This window comes from Camelus bactrianus, chromosome 18 (assembly GCF_048773025.1).
Source record: "Camelus bactrianus isolate YW-2024 breed Bactrian camel chromosome 18, ASM4877302v1, whole genome shotgun sequence".
In the NCBI taxonomy this organism is placed as follows: Eukaryota; Metazoa; Chordata; class Mammalia; order Artiodactyla; family Camelidae; genus Camelus; species Camelus bactrianus.
The window spans coordinates 19,606,274-19,626,726 of NC_133556.1; the positions used below are offsets into that span (position 1 = coordinate 19,606,274).

The 20,453-nt window shown below is 35.9% G+C and overlaps 1 protein-coding gene across 6 annotated transcripts in view; it reads right to left on the reverse strand.

The window, feature by feature from the left end:
* Positions 1–20,453, reverse strand: part of LOC105073770 (phospholipid-transporting ATPase ABCA3) — a 118,858-nt gene that overhangs the window by 76,447 nt on the left and 21,958 nt on the right. For all 6 annotated transcript variants that reach the window (XR_012500335.1, XM_074346227.1, XM_074346226.1 and 3 more), the window contains 5 exons: positions 16,914–17,030; positions 16,566–16,683; positions 13,924–14,097; positions 9,962–10,143; positions 5,181–5,318 (listed from right to left, as the gene is read on the reverse strand). Coding sequence is in view for 5 of the 6 variants with exons in the window: in XM_074346227.1 (XP_074202328.1) it covers positions 5,181–5,318; positions 9,962–10,143; positions 13,924–14,097; positions 16,566–16,683; positions 16,914–17,030 (729 nt within the window). In the remaining variant the exon portion in view is untranslated. The remainder of the gene's footprint in view (positions 1–5,180; positions 5,319–9,961; positions 10,144–13,923; positions 14,098–16,565; positions 16,684–16,913; positions 17,031–20,453) is intronic.

Below are 20,453 nucleotides of genomic sequence, written 5' to 3' on the forward strand. Positions count from 1 at the left end.
AAAAATAACAAATGCAAACTTTACATCTATTATTATTACTTATAAAGGACAAGCCTTTATATCAATTATCCAGAGAAGAAAAAACAGACCATTAACCTCAAAAGTAAAAATCAAAGTACAAAAGATACAAAATTGTGAAAAATAAAAAATATTTGGAAGTAACATATGGATAAAAGTTCAAAGTAGGTCCATAAAACTTCTTCTGAACAATCTCACCTGGTCCCACTTTGATCCAATTATTTTCTTGATGCTGATAATGGCACAATCTACTCCAGTCAATGTCTTTCTCATAAGTTCCAGAACTTTATGCTGGAAACTCATTATACTTAGTTGCCTTATTGGAACTTCAAATTCTTTTCATTACCACATCTGAAAATGTGCTCCTCCTGCTAAATTCCTTACCTGAGTAGGTTGCACCATTATCTACCTAGATGTACAAGCCAGAAACTTGAGACTTACTTACCTTTAACATCTTCCTCTGACTTATCTAATAAAAGTCATCAGTCACTTATCACTGCTAATCAATCCACTTATTCAACAAATATTTACTCTACCTATGATGTGTCATCCCTTGTGTAAGGTACCGTAAATACATTTATGAATAAGACTGACACAGCACTTGCTCTCATGAGAGAAAACTTCTAGTAGTAGAAGAAACACACAAAAAGCAAAAACCTGTAGATGAGTACCTAAACATTACTAAACTTTGGTAGAAGGTACTCCCTTGTAAACAATAATCAAATTAAGCTCTCTGAGGTCATACAGTTTCTAAGTTTCAAACTGAAACTTAGCATGCTCAAGAAACTAATAAAAATATAGTCTTCTCCTATATGTAAAGATCTTGGAAGTTACCACTCATTCTCACTATGACAAAAAAAACTAAACAAACTGAAAAGCAATAGTTCTTAGATACACTGGAGAGTTGAGGTCACCAAGCAAGCCAATGCCTCAAAAACTGGAGACACAGGCAGATGCAGAGAACCACAGTTTTCTTTGAGCAGAAGCCAGTGGAGCCAGCAACTGGCAAGAACACTTAAATGGCAACTGAAAAAATTCTGAAGGCTGAGTGTGAGCTAGCTTGAAAGTTAAAAACCCCTAGGGAGCCAAATTTTAAGAAATCTGCATACTTTCCTTAGTTTAACTTCCAGGAGCCCTACCAGGTTCTCTTGATAAAGACTACAAAAAATACCCTTGTGCTTCCAGTAAGCGGAGAAAGGGGGAGTAACCATTTTGAAATACCTTATGGTAAAAGAAACAATTTCTAAATATGCTGAATGTTCTTTTCTAAGTAACAAAGGTCTGTCCTCAAGGGAAATTCCTTTATCAGAGCCTAATCAAACATGGGGGAAGCAAAATACCCAACTCCATCCCCCTCAAGTCTTCCTGTGTCAATTAGGGAGGTGAGGGAGAGCTGAGCAGCACTTGTGAAGGTCAGACCAGGGACAGGGCTTCTAAAAGACTTACAGCTAGTCATAAGATTATAGAACACTTTCCCTCCCCCTGCACCTTACCACTATGTCAATAGGGCTCATGTATAACTATGGGATTATAGCAGAAAGAACCACAGGGCTCAGGCAATATTTAAGAAGGAGTCTCTAGGGAAACACAAAAATAATAGAGGGCAAGAAAATACAAGAACACTAGAGGAAATCAAAGCCTCTGACAACTACAGCTACAGCAAACAGTAACAGTGTAATTCCTAACCAGAAAAAAAACAACCTCATACTTAAGAAATAATTACGTCAGTTCCTGTTAACTAATACGTGATGTCTGGCTTTTAGTAAAAAGGGTTTGAGGCATGCTAAAAGGCAAGGCAAAACACAGTTGGATAGACAAAGGAAGGAAGGAAGGTAACCAGATAAGGATAAGGCAGAGATTTTGCAATTATCAGGTTGGTAATATAAAATAACTACGATTAATATGCTAGGACAAATGCATAATGTAAGCAGAGAGATGGAAAGTTTAACATAGAATCAAAAGGAAGGATTACCTATTTTTCAGAATTGAAAATAATCTAGTCCTTATTGCTTCTTTAGTCATCTGATAAATATTATTTATCTGGTTTCTTCTAATTTTTGCAGTTTGAATGTTAGGCTACGAAGAACTTCTCCATCCCACTTGGAGGCAGACAGACCCCTAACTAATGTTTGCTTGTATTTCCTTCAAAATAGAGATTTTATCTGCATATTTCACAATTATATCCCCAATACCAATCAGTATCTGTAATTTAATAGATGCTAAGAAACTACTTGTTGAACTTCTTGAAAAAATATATAAATGGTATATGAAAGGTCCTTGGTTCTGCTAACCACTCATGAATCTGGATATGCAAGTCTGAGAGAAAGATCTGGGAAAATATGAACTGCTCTACATACAGAAGAAGCTGTTGGGGACAATACTGGAGGAAAAGTAAAAACAGAGATTAGAAGAGACAAGGGTGAGTAAACCTGGTGAAATGGCCATAGCTAATGAGTCCCTTGATATAATCCCACCACGCTCCAAATTATTAAAGGTTAAAAATACTCATAAAATTGTGATGAGAATGGAATTCCTGGGGGTGGGGGGAACCAATGAAAAGGCTGTGTTTTACATCTAAATTGATGTGATCAAAACAGAATCATAATGCAATATGCTGGAGGCAAAGAAAACCACAAGAGCATAAAAAAATTCCTCCCCCTTTCCCAACACAAATAAATAATTAGCAGAAATTGTGAAGAGAAATTTCAGTTTCCACAAATTGTGAGATTAGACAAGTTAAGATGAAGTGTCTCAACAATGAAGCTGGAAGAATAATGCTCTCAGACTTCAGACAATACCACAGAGCTACAGTAATCAAAACAGCAGGGGATTGGCATGAAAACAGACATATGGATCAATGGAACAGAATAGAGAGCCTAGAAATAAATCCACACACCTACAGTCAATTAATCTTCGACAAAGGAGGTGAAACAATACAATGGAGAAAAGACAGTTTCTTTGGCAAGCAGTGTTGGGAAAGCTGGATAGCCATATGTAAATCAATGAAGTTAGAATACTCCCTCACACCACACAAAATAAACTCAAAATGGCTTAAAGACTTAAACATAAGATAAGACACTACAAATCTCCTAGAAGAAAACATAGGCAAAACATTATCTGACATAAATATTAGCAATGTTTTCCTAGGGCAGTCTACTAAGGCAATAGAAATAAAAGCAAAAATAAACAAACAGGACCTAATTAAACTGAAAAGCTTTTGCACAGCTAAGGAAAACAAAAAGACAACCTACGGAATGGTAGAAAATATACGCAAACAATGTGACCAACAAGGGCTTAATTTCAAGAATATACAAACAGACCATACAATTCAATAACAAAAAACAAAGAACCCAATCCAAAAATAGGCAGAAGACCTAAACAAACATGTCTCCAATGCAGACATATAAATGGCTAATAGGAACATGAAAAACGCTCAATATCCTAATTATCAGAGAAATGCAAATCAAAACTATAGCGAGGTATCACCTCACACCAGTCAGAATGGCAATCATTAAAAAGTCCACAAATGATATATATAGCACAGGGAAATATATACAAGATCTCGTGGTAGCTCACAGCAAAAAAAATGTGACAATGAATATATGTATGTTCATGTATAATGGAAAAATGTGCTCTACACTGGAATTTGACACAACATTGTAAAATGACTATAACTCAATAAAAAAATGTTAAAGAACAAAAGAAAAGAATCTGAAAAAAATGTATATATATGCATAACTGAATCTCTTTGCTATACATCTTAAACTAACATTGTAAATCAACTACACTTCAATAAAAAATAAGAATTAAAAAACAAAGTCCACAAATGATAAATGCTGGAGACGATGTGGAGAAAAGGGAACCCTCCTACACTGCTGGTGGGAATACAGTTTGGTGCAGCCATTATGGAGAACAGTACGGAGATTCTTTTAAAAACTAAAAATAGACTTACTATATGATCCAGCAATTCCATTCTTGGGCATATATCCAGAGGAAACTCTAATTCAAAAAGGTAGATGCACCCCAGTAGTCATAGCAGCACTATTTACAATAGCCAAGACACGGAAGCAACCTAAATGTCCATTGACAGATGACTGAATAAAGAAGTTGTGGGGGGGGAGTGTGTGTGTGTGTGTGTGTGTGTGTGTGTGTGTGTGTGTGTGTGTGTGTATACATATATACTGAAATACTGCTCAGCCATAAAAAAGAATAAAATAATGCCATTTGCAGCAACATGAATGAACCTGGAGATTGTCATACTAAGTGAAATAAACCAGAAAGAGAAAGAAAAAATACCATATGATATCACTTACATGTGGAACCTGAAAAAAAAAAAATGAAGCAAATGAACTTATTTACAAAACAGAAACAGACTCATGGACATAGAAAACAAACTTTTGGTTATCAGGCATGGGGGAAAGGGAGATGAAGGAATAAAGTGGGAGATCTGGATTTGCAGATATTATCATACATCAAACAGACAAACGACAAGGTCCTACTGTATAGTACAGGGACTATATTCGATATCTTTTAATAGCTTACAATGAAAAATATTATGAAAAGAAATACATATATATATATATACACACACATATAACTGAATCACTATGCTATACACCAGAAATTAACACAACATTGTAAACCAACTACACTTCAATTAAAAAAAAAAGATGAATGTTTCCTTGAGGCACAAGAGAATGCCAGCAGACATTTGGGTTACCTGAATAATCATGCCTGCAGTTTATCCAAATAAACTGATATGTCTAACATTACCTCCTTTGCAAATACTTGGAAAAAGGAAAATGTAGCCAAGTAGCCTTACATATAACTTGTAGAACAAGTAAAACCACAATGGTGAACACAAATTTATATTCACATATCAAATCATCCCAGTTCCAACTAGAAATTAGCTCTTACAATAGAATTGTAAAAAACACCTTTATTATCTATACAAAGATGAATTCTATTCTAGAGAGAGGAAAACATGGATTTTTATTTTATTTGCATGAATTTTATTTTTATCTTATTAAATAATAAATATACTGACTATAGCCTTTTATTAACATCATATGAGGATGGGGTTATGGCCAGTGACCAACGTTTATTATGCATTATGAATTAATTTTCAGTAGTACAGCGGCAAAGAGACCTGTAAATAATACCTTGTACAAATGTTGGATCCTTATACCAGCCACCAAATCAACAGGTTCATCTTCAAAATAATGACTTTTAAATACATTAGTAACTTCGATATCATCTTTTTTCCTAATGCTTTTAGATTGTCCAAACCAGTAGGCCTTCTAGGAAAACAAACAAACAAACAAAAATAATCATTATGTTATCACTGAAAAATAAAATGTCTATAAGACTTGAAAACATTTTGGCTCATTTCTCTTTGGTGTCGAGATGAGTTGAAACAGGTAACTTGAAAAGAAATTTGGAAGCACACTGCCTATTATTTTAATTCCTACAGAATAATCACAAAATATGCTATTTAAAAAGGTCACTGTCCAAGAACAAAGCCAAAATAAAATCATCTAAAAATGGCTCAGTGAAAAGCATTCTACCACTCTGAATCAGTCTCTTTATTTGGACACGTGGCCTACAGATCCCTAAAGATTCCTAAGACCCTTTCAATGAGCCTGTTAGTTCAAAATTGTTTTCATAAAGATACTTTTTAAATACATTATTTGGGGGAGAGTGGCCAAGATGGTGGAGTAGAAAGACTCTGAGCTCACCTCCTCTCACAGGCACACCAAAATTACAGAGCAAGCATCAATAAAAAAGGCCAGAACTCATCAGAAAAGATCTGCTACAATTAAAGATTTTCTAAAGTTGTTTTTTATGGAAGGAACCACAGCAAGATGTAAGAGGAATGGAGTCGCACTATAGTGAAGTCTCACACCCCTGGACGGGCGCCCCACAAATGGGAGGATGATCATAATTACAGAGCTTCTCCTCAAGGAGTGAGGGGTCTGAGCCCCATTTGGGCTCTGGAGGTCCTTTGTTGGGAAGATGAGCTCCCAGAAGGCCAATGGGGCTTACTTTCAGAAGTCCCAGAGGGCTGGGGGGAAATAGAGACTCCACTTTTAAAGGGCACACACAAAATAGCACACGCTTCAGGACCCCAGGGTAGAAGCAGTGATTTGAAAGGAGCCTGAGTCAGACCTACCTGCTGATCCTGGACAGACCCCTGTCACCTTGGGGACAAAGACACTGGTGGCAGCCATTTCGGGAAGTTTGTTGTATCACGTGGACACTGTTGCTGGCAAGCACCATTTTTGAATCCTCCCTCTGGCTAACTAGCCTCACGATCCAGCTCTGCCCTCACCCAACAGCTATAGACATCAGTACTGGAACACCTCAAGCCAACCAACTAACTGGGCAGGAACAAAGCCCCCTTGACCAGCAGGTAGGCTGCTTTAAGACTCTATGAGCCCACAGCCACCACTAATATGGCCCTGTCCACCAGGAGGCCCAGGACCTGGCCCTGCACATCAATGTGCAGGCACGAGAACTGGGAACCTCAGGACTATGCAGCCAGAGACACTGGCACACAGCTCCACCCACCAGTGGGCAGGCACCAGCCCCAGTCCTGCCCATCAGGGGTCCTGCTCTAGCCCTGGGACCAGACTCACCCACCAATGGGCAGACACCAACCACAGGATAATCACAGCCCCAAAGCCTGTGGTCCCAGGCCACCCACCAGCAGGCCAGCACCTGCCCTGGGACTGGCCCCACCAGAAAACTACTAGAGCTCATCATGGTACTGGCATGAAAACAGAGGCAAAGATCAAACAGAACAGAGAGCCCACAAATAAACCCATGCAATTAATCTATGGCAAAGGAGGCGAGAATGTACCAGGGAGAAAAGACAGTCTCTTCAATAAGTGGTGCTGGGAAAACTGGACAGCTGCATGTAAAAGAATGGATTAGAACACTTTCTAACACCATATACAAAAATAAACTCAAAATGGATTAAAGAATTAATTGTATGACTGGAAACCATAAAACTCCGAGATGAAAACATAGGCAGAACACTCTTTGACATATATCATAGCAATATTTTTTGGATGTCTCTTAAGACAGAAGAAACAAAAGCAAAAGTAAATAAATGGGGCCTAATTAAACTTAAAAGTTTTTGAACAGCAAAGGAAACCACTGCCAAAACGAAAAGACCACCTGCTGAATGGGAGAAAATATTTACAAATAATATGACTCATAAAGTGTTAATATCCAAATATACAAACAGCTCATACAACTCAGTATCAAAAAAAAAAAAAACCCAAACAACCCAATTTAAAAATGGGCAGAAGATCTGAATATACACTTCTCCAAAGAAGATATACAGAGAGCCAACAAGCACACGAAAAGATGCTCAACATCGTTAATCATCAGAGAAACGTAAATCAGGACCACGATGAGATATCACCTCACATGTGCCTGAATGCCTGTCATCAAATAGACCACAAATAACAAATATTGGTGAGGATGTTGAGAAAAGAAAACCCTAGTACACTGTTTGTGAGAAGGTAAATTGGTGCAGCCACTATAGAAAACATTACGGAGGTTCTGCAAAAAACTAAAAATAGAACAACCATATAAGCCAGCAATTTCACTCCTGGGTATATAACCCACAAAAATGAAAGCACTAATTCTAAAACATACTTGCACCTTAATGTTCATAGCAGCATTATTTGCAATAGCCAAGACATGGAAGCAACCTAAGTGTTCATCAACATACAAATGGATAAAGAAGATTTGTTTGTATGTGTGGGTATGTATGTATATATATACATACACACACACCCACACACATATATATACACACAATGGAATACTACTCCACCATTAAAAAGCATGAAATACTGATGGACATGGAGGGCATTATGTCAAGTGAAATAAGTCAGACAAAGAAAGACAAATACTGTATGGTATTACTTGTATGTGGAATCTTAAAAAATACAACTAGTGAATGTAACATAGAGGAAGCAGACTCACAAATAAAGAGAACAAGCTAGTGGTTACTAACAGGGAGAAAGAACGGGACTGGGGCAATACAGGGGTAGGGGAGTAAGAGGTACAAACTATTCGGCATAAAACAAGCCCCAAGGATCTACTGTACAGCACAGGGAATATGGCCAATATTTTATAACTACAAATGGAGTATATAACCTTTAAAAACTGTGAATCACTATGTTGTACACCTGAAATTTACATAATATTGTACATCACCTGTACCTCAAGAAAGTAGTAAAATAAAATATAAAATACATTATTTGCCCTTTTTACCGTGCTGATTTTTCACTGATGTACGTGTAAAAGCAATATTAGGTAAAACTGCTGATGTCTTCACGCAAATGAAAACAGCAGTATAAAACTGTCCTAAGCAGTCATTTCTTTACCACTAGGCACATTCATTAAAAGAAAATTGTTTTATTTATTTTTGTCTTTAAGGAGCAAAAATGATTTAATAAGTATCATTCCTGAATATAATTTTTTATTATTCTGTGTGATAAAATGTGGCAGGTGAAAATATATTGGGAGCCCTAAGAAGAATTACTTGTGCCATTGAGTTGTGAGGTGAAACAGCCACTTTTTTATGGAATACCATTTTTACCTGAAAGCATGACAGATATGCAAATTATGGTTACTCAGGACTTGGGTATCTAGCAGACATTTTCCTCACAAATCAGTAAAATGATGCTGTCACTTCAAGGAAAAGAACTGACAATATTTGTCACCAATGATAAAATTTGAGCTTTCTGGTGAAAAAATAGAATTTTTGAAAACTTGTATCCAGAGTTGTGTGACATAGTTCCAACTCTTACAAACTATTCTGATGACATCATGTTGATATTGATAAATGTGATGCTTTGATAATGTATAATAAACCTTGTCATCACCTGGAAAGTATGTATCAGTGAACCAGTCTTTTCCAAATAATCAAAACATGATATGACAAATTTATGCATGGTTAAATATCTGTTCAATTTGAAAGATACACTGATGGATGTTATAGATTAAGAAATGCTCACTAGTATGTTTTCAGATTCCGAATTTCAACTAATTATTAGTAAATTATCATTAGTTGAGTTTTAGTGCTGAACCAAAAAAGAATATCCATATTTGTTTAAAAGGCTACCAAAATACTCCAGCTTTTCACAACTACATGTCTATGTGAGGTTGTATTTCCTTTACATATTTTAAGCAAAACAACATAATGTAACAGATTGAATGCAGAACAAGATACACACCCTTCAGTGAAAATCTATTACCTTCAATTATGCAAATATGAAAGGTATTTGAAAAAAATGTAAAACATGACACTCCTCTAATTTTTTTCACTTGAAAATAGGTTTTTTCCACCAGTTCAACGTGTAATTGGTTTACTGATGACATATTTAAATAAGTTGATAATTAAAAAATTTTTTTTAGTTTTAATTTCCAAATACAGTAAAGATTGATAGATATAATCCACATTAACTAAAGTTCCTTGAGGTGTTCAATAATTTTTAAGAACGCAGAGTTCTGAGACCAGAGTTTGGGAACTACGTGCTTCGAACCACAGAATGATTAGGAAGAGGATTGAAAACAGAGGCCAGGATACAGATGCTCCCCACTTTGCCATGGCTTTGATTCTAAGTAATTCGGGCTAACAGTAGGAAAAAAGCAGATAGTGGTAAACCAGATATCAGCTATAACTTGTTCCCTCCTCATTAAGATCTAAGGACCCTACCATATTTTCATTCAGATGTCGATTTTTTTTTTTGTAGAAAAACATTTAATTCTATTACACATGTCATAAAGTTAGCTCATAATGGCTTTAGTTGAGAAGAAATAAAAACTGTATTAGTACCATAAGATTGTAGGGAGGTGTTAAAAACAAACTAAGTACGTAAGAACTGGGGTTTCTCTCAATAACAGAAACATTGGTACTTACCTGCAAAAAGAAATACCATGGTTTGGGCACACCATACTTTCCTGGAAAGACGGCATCTATATACCAGGTCAGAAGGCCATACAAGAAAGCATCAAATAAAAGTACTCCCAGAATATGGGCAAAAGTCAAGTTATCATCTGGGCTCACTGATGACAGTAAGTTACTCCACTTAACACCATACTCTGAAATATAATAAGAGATAGTTACTTCAGGTGCCCAACTGTAACTAGAACAAAGTTACCCACCTACTTTATAATTTAACAATGAAGAAAGATGCACTGGTATTGGAGACAGATATTGTCATTTACTATTTTCTGATTCCTTAAAATTTAGGTTGTCCAAAAAGATAATGAAGTGATAATACAAGGTGCCTCTGCCTAGAGCCAAATCAAACTAAAGGTTAGTGGATGACTGAAACAAAACTAAACAATCATCAGAAGTCCATAAAGTAAGCCTTGGAGCAGTAGGCAGACCTATTGGTTGAGATGGTAGCCCTATCTCTCCATTCTCTCTTCTGTTAATTTCCACTGAAATAACCAGCAAGATACGTAAGTTTGGAAATGTAATCATCAATATAAAATAATAAGGTTCAGCTTCCAGTTTCTGGTCTGAAATGTAAACAACTTCCAAGTCACCTCTCCATCCTAATAACAAGCAAGAAGCTGCACGGAAAAATCTACAACTCTTATCAGGTCCATCAGGTAACTGAGGTCACAGGGCAAACCACTGCCCCCAAAACTGGAAAGGCAGATGTGAAAATACATACAATTACAATTTAATGGAACATACATTCTCAGCAGAAACCTCTAAGCAAACTAGTATTGGGTATAAAAACCTAAACTGTAATTGATGAATAGCTGGGTCCCAATTTGGACAAGTTGGAAGAGTTAAAAACTCCAGGAGGATCAAGTCACAGGGAACTTGCAAGTCCACGTTTTTCTGACTTTTACTTCCAGGATCCCTACCAGTTCGTCACAGTGAGTATCAGAAAATTTCCCTCATGCTTCCAGGAGGGGAAAGGGAAAAGGAACATTTTGAAATGTGCCAGAGCATTCCGTTCTTAACCAAGCCTGCCTCACAAGAAATTATTTCACCAGACCCTAACCTACCCAGCTAGGGGAAGAGAAATACCCAAGTTCAGCCTCTGTCGTCACCCTGTCTCTTCTAAGGGTGTGGGGGGAGGGGAGCTGAGAAGCACTAATGAGTGCATAGTTCAGGGACTCAAGCTCATCAAAAGGCTGAAGCCTAATCAGAAGACTACAGAATGCTTCCTCTCCCACTCCACCTTACCTCTATATTACTAACGTCCTATTAAGTGGGAAGCAAAAAGTTAACTGTCTATTTAAACTGCAAGAAATTACTCTTTACCTTAACTCCCTTATTACCTAAACTGTTTGACTCCCAGGAACTGCCTTATGGGGAGAAAGTATTGTTTGAGAGGAAAATGCTATTGGACTGTTGACTAAAAGTAAACAAATAAAATTAAAATACGGCTTTTTTCCCTTAAGGGCATTTGTTTTGTTTCAAGTGATCTTAAAGTAGGTATTGCATTGGTATCAGTGGATACAGATGCTTAGCTCCTTAAAAATACATTTAAAAAATTTTTGTAAACTCTTAAGTATTTGAAATAGCCCACTTCACCTTAATGGGTCGTGTCTTCAAAGAACAGCCATTTTCTACCAAAGTAAATCAGTATTTTGACTGAGCTTCTCTTTATATTGTTATTTAAACTTTAGGCAAATCATAAGGAAGCTGTTTCTTTTAAAATACAAACTACCACCAAAATTTTAATATATATTGCTTAATATTTAGCTGCTTTTAATTTTTAAAAGGTATAAGCATTAAAAAAATTACACTGTATGAAAATGAAAACGAAGATGTACTTTCTGTAGCACTGTCAAAACATTTGTAAAAGCAATACTAACTTGTGAAATCTAATTTGAACTGATCCTAATACAGAATTGCTTATTAGTACTATAATACAGTGTTTGTTAAGTGTACACATTGAACAATGGCCTCTCCAAACAATGACCTCTTAAATACTTCCTACATTTCCCATAGAAGTAAAGTAAATGCATCTTCAAATATTTTATGGAATCTCTGACCACATATACTTTGTTAGCTCTGTTACAGAATGGCTTAGGGTTGTTCATTTGTTTTTTCTATTTTTGTATTATATGTGGACTCCTTTTTAATGGGATAAACAAGTAGTCAAAGACAAGAGAAGCATACTATATGTTGTTTCTTCATTCATACCAACAATTTCCTTGAAAATGCCTACAATGTTAAATTTAGAGGCAGCTTTAGACAATTTTATTGATGATAACTACTTGCTGAGCTCTTTTAATAGGTAATAATGCCAGAGAAGCAGCCTCGGTATATCCCTATACTGTGTGCACTTGCATTTAGAATAAATGCAATAAAAGCTCCAAGTAAAACAGTGAAAATGTATACAGAATTGTTAGTCCCTACTTACATGATTTAATTATATCAAGATACATGAACTGAACTCCAATTTACTTTAATGTAGACAAACTTTCCATTTTGGTCTATTATACTGTTTATGTTAAAATAACATCCCTCTCCTAAGTATTATTTTATTGGCCCTGGTATAGCCACTACGGAAAACAGTATAAAGTTTCCCGGAAAATTTAAAACATAATCCAGCAATCCCCCTCTGAGGTATATCTCCAGAAAAGAAAAAAGAAAATAGGACCTTGAAGAGCTATCTGCATTTCCATGTTCACCGCAGCATTATTCACAGTAGCCAAGATATGGAATCAATCTAAGTGTTCATCAATAGATAAGTAAATAAATAAAATGTGGTACAAATATACAATAGAATATTATTCAGCCACAAAAAGAAGGAAATCCCACCATTTGCAACAATATGGATGAGTTTGGAGGACACATTATGCTAAATGAAATAAGTCAGACACAGAAAGACAAGTATTGTATGATCTCACTTATTTTTTATCTTGAAAAGTTGAACTCATAGAACCAGAGAGTAAAACAGTGAGTGCCAGGGGCTGGAGGGTGAGGGAAATGGGAAGATGTTGGTCAAAGGATGCAAATTTTCAGTTATAAGATGCATAAATTCTGCAGACATAATGTATAATGTGGTGATTATAGTTAATTTCATTCCTGAATCCCAGCAATCCTAGATCACAAGTGATTTTTGAACATAGAACTTTGACTACCTAGATTCAGACTAAATGTAAAAAGAATTACAATTACCACACTTAGTATGTTAGTTGTTTACAGTGGAGCAGGTTAGCAGTTCACTCATTTTATAAGTATTGCAAAAATGAGCAAACGAGAAATTATACTGAAAATGGTGGGAACCAGGATTCTCATGGTTGGAAAGGGAAATAAATATGGAATGGGAGAAAGCTAGGAAGAAATTCTGATATTATATTGGAACTAGATGTTACAGTGTGAACTCGTAGATTTTAATATATAGATATTGAACAGAGTGTCTCAACCTTGGCACTGTTGACACTTGGAGCTGGACAATTCTATCAGGGGAAGTTCTGTACTTTGTAGTATATGTAGTAGCATCTCTGACTGCTAACCACTACATACCAGTAGAACTCCTCCATCAGTTATGACAATTAAAAAACAGAAATATTTCCAGGCATTGCCAATATCCCCTAGGTGGCAAAATTCTCTCCTAGGTGAGACCACTGATATAAAGAACATGAAAATAAATAACTAAATATTTACATATATATTTACATGCGCATATTTTCATGTATATATGCAGATATAGTGCATATATTTGTAGTGCATAGATATCATTTTTATGATAAAAAGTACTACAAACCAGGAAAAATATTTTAGAAACACTCAAGTTACCCCTTACCCACTATCCTACTCACTCTACTGCCAACCCCAGATCATCTGTCTTTTCCTCCTAGGAATCAAATCATCCAAGTAAATTGTACAAAGAAAAGACTCACTCTTCATTTCCATCTTGCTTAAAAACTCAATCCCCAACGCTACTGCAATGTTTGAAAAGAGACAGGAAGCCAGCTTCTCCATGAGGCTCAATCTGCTATACACGGTGATGACTATATCATATGGAAAGAAGGTGAGAAAATAGAGGAAAACTCCAATGGAAACAGCCAATGTAGCTGAAAAGTAAGAAGGAAAATACAGTCAGTTTACATAAGCTACAAAAGCTGGAAATAGAAATACCCTCATTTTACTACAAAAGAGCCCTGAAATGTAAACTCTACAAAAGAAGAGAAACTGTCTTGTTCACCACTGTATCACCAGCATCCAGCAGTGCTTAACACAGAGCAGGCATTTAATAAATATTTCTTTGCTTGAATGAATAAATGAATGAATGAATAGTATGAGGAAGGAACTTTTCTGGAATTTACCCTTTCTTATGCAACGGTTGTGGATATTTACTCATTTAAAGAAGGATTGATCCTTATGGTTATAAAAACTTGCTTTTTCATTTTTATCTATAACCACTTAGCTTAACAACCTCTAGATCTACATCATCACTAATCGCATCATATGAACGTAACTACATTGTTACCATTTATTTTGGAATTTTGGTAGATGAAAACTGAGAAAATGAATAGTGGTTTTATACGTACTTCCAGTCTTATTTATAATATTCCAAATATTTATTTATGATACTTTATAAAATAAAACATTAAAAGGACAGACAACAAAGTCATCATTACAGACAAGCATCTGGATTAGGATGCTATATATCAAAGGAACTGCATCACTTGAGAGCGACTCTCTCAATGACAACAGAAAAACCTAGACAAATTATTTTTTTTAGTATGTTTTGAAGCATCAGAGAGCTAACAGGCAAGGACAATTCATAGTGCCAATATCAAGATAAGAAGTGCAAAAAGGTGAGTCTAGAATTTGGTCCTGATTTTCACCCTGAAGCAGTTGCGAAATCTAAACTATGATTTAGAGGTTTGAGAAACCGAGCAGAGCTTCTGACACCGTCAAGGGTTTAGGGAAACTAAACAAGTTTGACACGTGCTTCTTTCCATCCTAATCACGGAAGGAAGCCATGATTAATACCTCAGACTTTTACTTAAGGCCCTAAAAGGCTACATCTAAAATCAGGCTCACCTGAAACAGATATTTTTTAGTCACTGCAAATCCTTATTGGATTAGGATTACCAACCCCTAATCTAGGGATGCTAGTGCCCCTAACCTAAATACATATAGTTTTATGATTTAGGGAAAAAGGTAACCAAAACAGGAAATCACAAAAAACAAAGGAAAAACCACAGATACGTAGGTAGATGGCTAGAGGGATAAAGAAGCATTTACATAACTTATGAAATATAAAATTTGACATAATTCACTAGTCTTCTGCTATAAAACTTGAAATTTCTACCTGCTGATTGCATTTACTGACGGCCTTCTCACATAAACCACAATCTTAATATATTGGTGAATTTAACTAAGGGAAGAACTTGCTCTTCCTTCTGTGTGGCACGTTTATTCCTCAGTCTCCCTTGCAATGGTGACTCTCTGACTTCCTACCCTTATTTGTGGTGTCCTCTTAAATATTCCACCTTCGGCAGGCTCTGGGCTTATCTTAGTTCCCTGCACCGCTGATGGAAAAACCCCACAAATCTCGGATGTTCAACAGAAAATCCCAGGACAAGAGCTAGCTTTGGCTTTCAATCGCCTCCCACTCAGTTTCTGGTCTTTGTGCGACCTCAGCAGTGTTTATAAAGAGAAAAAATTATTTCAAAACATTCAATCAGTATCATAGTTGTTTTAGTCAAGTGAGTCATCCATCAGTATTTGCCTATTCGACATTACTCTTGAGCATATCACCTTCAGCCTGACTTTGACAAAATAACTCTCTCCATAGTTTCACTGTGCTTAAGGTAGGTGGGCTTTATAATGCAACCAGCTGATAGCAGTGTTATTGCTGAAAACAATAAAAAATACCTATGAAATGTACATTTCTTTACCAGAAAACACTTGTTTTATGGTACTTGTGCTCTAAATGACTGAAAGAAGCTAGCATTCTAATTGTTCAGCACATAAGAAAGATGCAAAAGGGGGGAAAATGGTGTTTTGTTTTCTGAAAAAGGAAATACACTTATTTTTTAAAATAAATGATAACAGAAAATGACCACTGGAAAAGTAATTCTACAAATTCTGTAACTAAGCCAGTTTAAATTTGTTCAGTCACACATCCCTCTAGTAACTGAGAACAGGGCAGGAGATTCTCAGTTGGATTTTGTTTATTTTACATTGTTCCAGGTATGTAATAAGTGATCCAAAGACTTCACTGAGTGAATGAATGAATAAATACATATTTTCACATGACCCTATGTTAGTTTATATCTTCTTGTCGCGTGTGATCTTATTTTGATTTTGATCCCATTTTCACACACATCCTAGGCCACGTTAATCTTCACTAATCTTTGCCCTCCTCAAATCACTTCACATGCATAGATGTCTTTTTAAACAAATTTAGAATGTAAGCAGAGTCTCTATATGAAGCGGCAACTGAAGTTTAGAAGGGGCTCCCAAATAAAATCCTCTTTCAGTCCACGGAAACACTGAAAAATCTTTCATGAAGAAGTCTTAGACTCACTTTTATCGAAGAATGTGGTAATCAGAAAGCCGAAGGTCATGGAAGCCATGACAAAACACAGGAAAAAGAAGAAGACGAGAGACGGGTCACTGTATTGGAGGACTTTATCCTGTACAATCTAACAAAACAATTGTGAAGTCCGTTTAGTCATCATGGAAGTGGTGTCAGAGAAAAACTAGGGAGGTGGAGGAAAATATCCTTAAAATATTTGAGTAGCCTTAGTGTAACAGGGAGATGGGAAGTTAACTCTATAATTCATTTCTCACCTAAGGCAGCCCACACCCACTATCATGCTCCCCTCCCCCCAGAGTTTTAGCTGAAGCATGCTGCGTTCAAATAGATACTTGCCTTGACAAATAAAATCACGCACAGCAAGCAGATGACAATTAAAAACAACAGGAGGAACGTGACAAAATAAGCAGCCCAGAGCATGGCATTACTGAGTCCTATCATGAACTGGTACTCCTGTGGCAGAGGCAACACAAAACACGTACTGTGAAAGCAATTCACAACGCATTTCCACATTAATTTGGTCACCGTTTAGGGAAGGGTTACCTATACTTTTTCCTTGATACCTGTGAAGATTTCCTTACTTCAACCACATCGACCAATATTAATGACTCCTATCTATTGCTATTATGTAGATACATCAGGGTTTTAATAAACTGCCAGCTTTTTATCCTTAATAAGCAACTGATAATAACCATTTAAAATTTAGAATGATCTTTGAAATTTTTAAATACTTTTCTAACCATCCTGTGAGTCAAAGAAAAAATTAATAATGATAATTAGAAAATATTTTTAAAATTTTTCTTGTGGAGGCGGTCATTAGGTTTGTTTGTTTGTTTATTATTATTATTAGTTGTTGTTTAATAGAGGCACTGGGAATTGAACCCAGGACCTTGTGCATGCTAAGCATGTGCTCTACCACTGAGCTACACCTTCCCCTCCAGAAACTATTTTGAACTATATGATAAAGAAAACACTGTACTTCAACTTGTAGGTCGCAACTAAAGTTATGACTAAGAGGTAAATTTAGAGGCTTACATGCAAAGAGTAGAAAAAAGAAAGTTTAAAGAATTACAAGGAAGAGAATGTGGGGAAACTCAGCCACCATAGGCTGGCCACAGAAGGCACTAATCATAAAGGAAAAGATTTCATTACATTAAAGTTAAGAACTTTGTAAGTCCAAAGACACTGAATTACAAGCTATGTACTGGGAGAAAATATCTGCAATACATATATCACACATAGGACTTACATCCAAAATATATAAAGAGTGCTTGCAAATTAGTGAAAAAAGACACACAGCCCAATAGAAAAATGGGGAAAAGACTTTTCAATAGACACTTCACAAAAGAGAGTATTCATGTGGCCAATCAGCATATGAAAAAGTTTTCAAAATTATTAGTTAACAAGCAAAATCAAATTAAAATCACAATGAGTTACCACTATACCCCTTCCAGAATGGTTAAAATTAAAAACGGCTAACATCATTCATGTATGACTGAAGCATTATGCTGTACACCAGAAACTGACACAACATTGTAAACTGACTATACTTCAATAATACTTACATATACATCAAAAAAAGACTAACATCACCAATTGTTAGCATACTTATGGAGCAAGAGTAACTCTCTTACATTACTGATAAGAATAAATTGGCACACACTTTGGAAAAACATTTAGCCTTATTTAACAAGGCTGAAAATATGTGGATTGTATACTCCAGCAATCTCAATCCTAGGTATATACCCAACAGAAAAAGTGCACATGTGCACCAAAATATTCACAGTGGCTTACTGTAATAGCCTAAAACTTGAACAATCAAATGTCCATCAACAGTAGAGTGGCAAACTGTGATATATTCATAAAGTGTAACACTACACAGCAATGAAAATGGCCAAATTACATCTACACAGAAGAACATCAATGATTCTCACTGTCACAAAAGGAGAGCGATTGTGTGATTCTATTTAAACAGAGTTTTAAAAGCAGGAAATACTAATACAGTATTTTGAAATTTAAATAGTAACTATTTTTGGAGAAGAGAGAAGATATAGTGATTTGCATGGGATGCCAGGGGTTTCTGGATTGCTGGCAACATTCTATTTCTTGACTGGCATAGTAGTTACATGAATGTGTTCGTATTTCAAAGATCTGTACACATAGGTATGTGTATTTTACATGTATTTATTTTATATTTCAACTCAAAATTTAAAAATTAATAAGTAAATAATAAATAATTTAAACTACTTGACTGAAGTTTGTGTCACATGACCTGTAGACACAAAGAGAAAACTAGTAAATTGAAGGTGAAAGTTGAAAATAGAGTTCAAAGAGATTACTTACCAGTTAGGAAAAATAGAGGAAAAGATATGCTAGTAGGAGAAAACAAAATGAGGAATGGTAAAAAAAAAAAAAAAAATGAACCATTTTGGGATTGAGAGAAAAGAGTTTAATGTAAATTAAGACTACGGGAAGACAGTGGTTAGGGAAATCAATGGGAAGATTTCTGTAATAACTAGATGGTGAAAAATTAATGAGAGCTTGAACTAGAAAATGACATTTCCACTAATGGAGAAAAAGAAACAAAATTTATGCTGGTTGGCAAATGCCACACACAGGGGACAAAGGGAATGGAGAGAGAACTAATGTTAATAGCTACACAGTATTTCCTATGCACTAACAACTAGTATCTCTTTAATTGGCACAACAACTCTGTGTAGTCGGAGTATTTTTTATCTTCATTTTACAGATGAGACACAGAGATGTTAAGAAACTTACCCAAAAGTTACAGAGGCAAGAATTGGCAGCACTCACATATTATGTCTACTATACCATACTATATAACATTATACTGATAAGACTGGGGCTTCAAGTCGGGCTGATTTGGGGGGATGATAAAATTTCATTAGCATAATCAGGAAACGGAAAGAAGAGCAATCCCTTGCCCAGAAGAACGATTTTCTCTTCTATCCCATTCTGTAAACCCAAGCATCACTGTCCCTTCAGGAAACATGGCCTAGTTCCTCACCTCAATACAAGTTGGTAAGTAATCCTCAGTATACCTTAAGAACAACCTATCTATGGAAAAGAAACTTACCGACAGAAGTGTGCACAAAATTCCAGAATTTGAAGTGAATTATGTACTTATCCATTTCCACTGATCTCTACTTCCCTTATATTTCTTTTATATATATATATATATATATATATTTTTTTTTTTTTTAATTGAAGTATAGTCAGTTTACAATGTTGTGTCAATTTCTGGTGTATAGCACAATGCTTCAGTCACATAGAACATACACCTACTCATTTTCATATTCTTTTTTCACCATAAGTTACTATACATTTCTTAAACTCTTCCTTGTCTATTCCTATATACTAAACCACTTTATCTCGGGCCCTCCTGCTTTTCCTGGTCTGTTATAATTAGCTCGTAATTGGCTCCTCACTGTCAGCCTTGTCTTTATTGTTAAACTCTGTCAGCAAAGTAAGGCCTGTGTGCCAGATCCAGCCCACAGACCACCTTAGCATGTCTTGTGAGCTAAATGTGGATTTTATATTTCTGAATGTTTAAAAGAGAGAGAGACAAGGATATGTGACAGAGATGCATGTGACCCACAAGCCTAAAATATTTACTGTGTTTCCCTCAAAAAGCCTGCCAATCCCTAATCTACCTGCCCTCCATAGCCCTCTCCAGAGTCCCTTTTCTGAAAGCAACCCTGATAGCCATAAGACAGGGTTTCAAAGCCCATCTCTCAGTGCTGTCCACCTAGTGAACACCTGTTACCCCCATTGCTCAAATCAAGCATCAACCCCTCAGTACTACACGAATAACCTTTTCTACCTCCCTGGGAGCTTATCGTATTATAAAAGCAA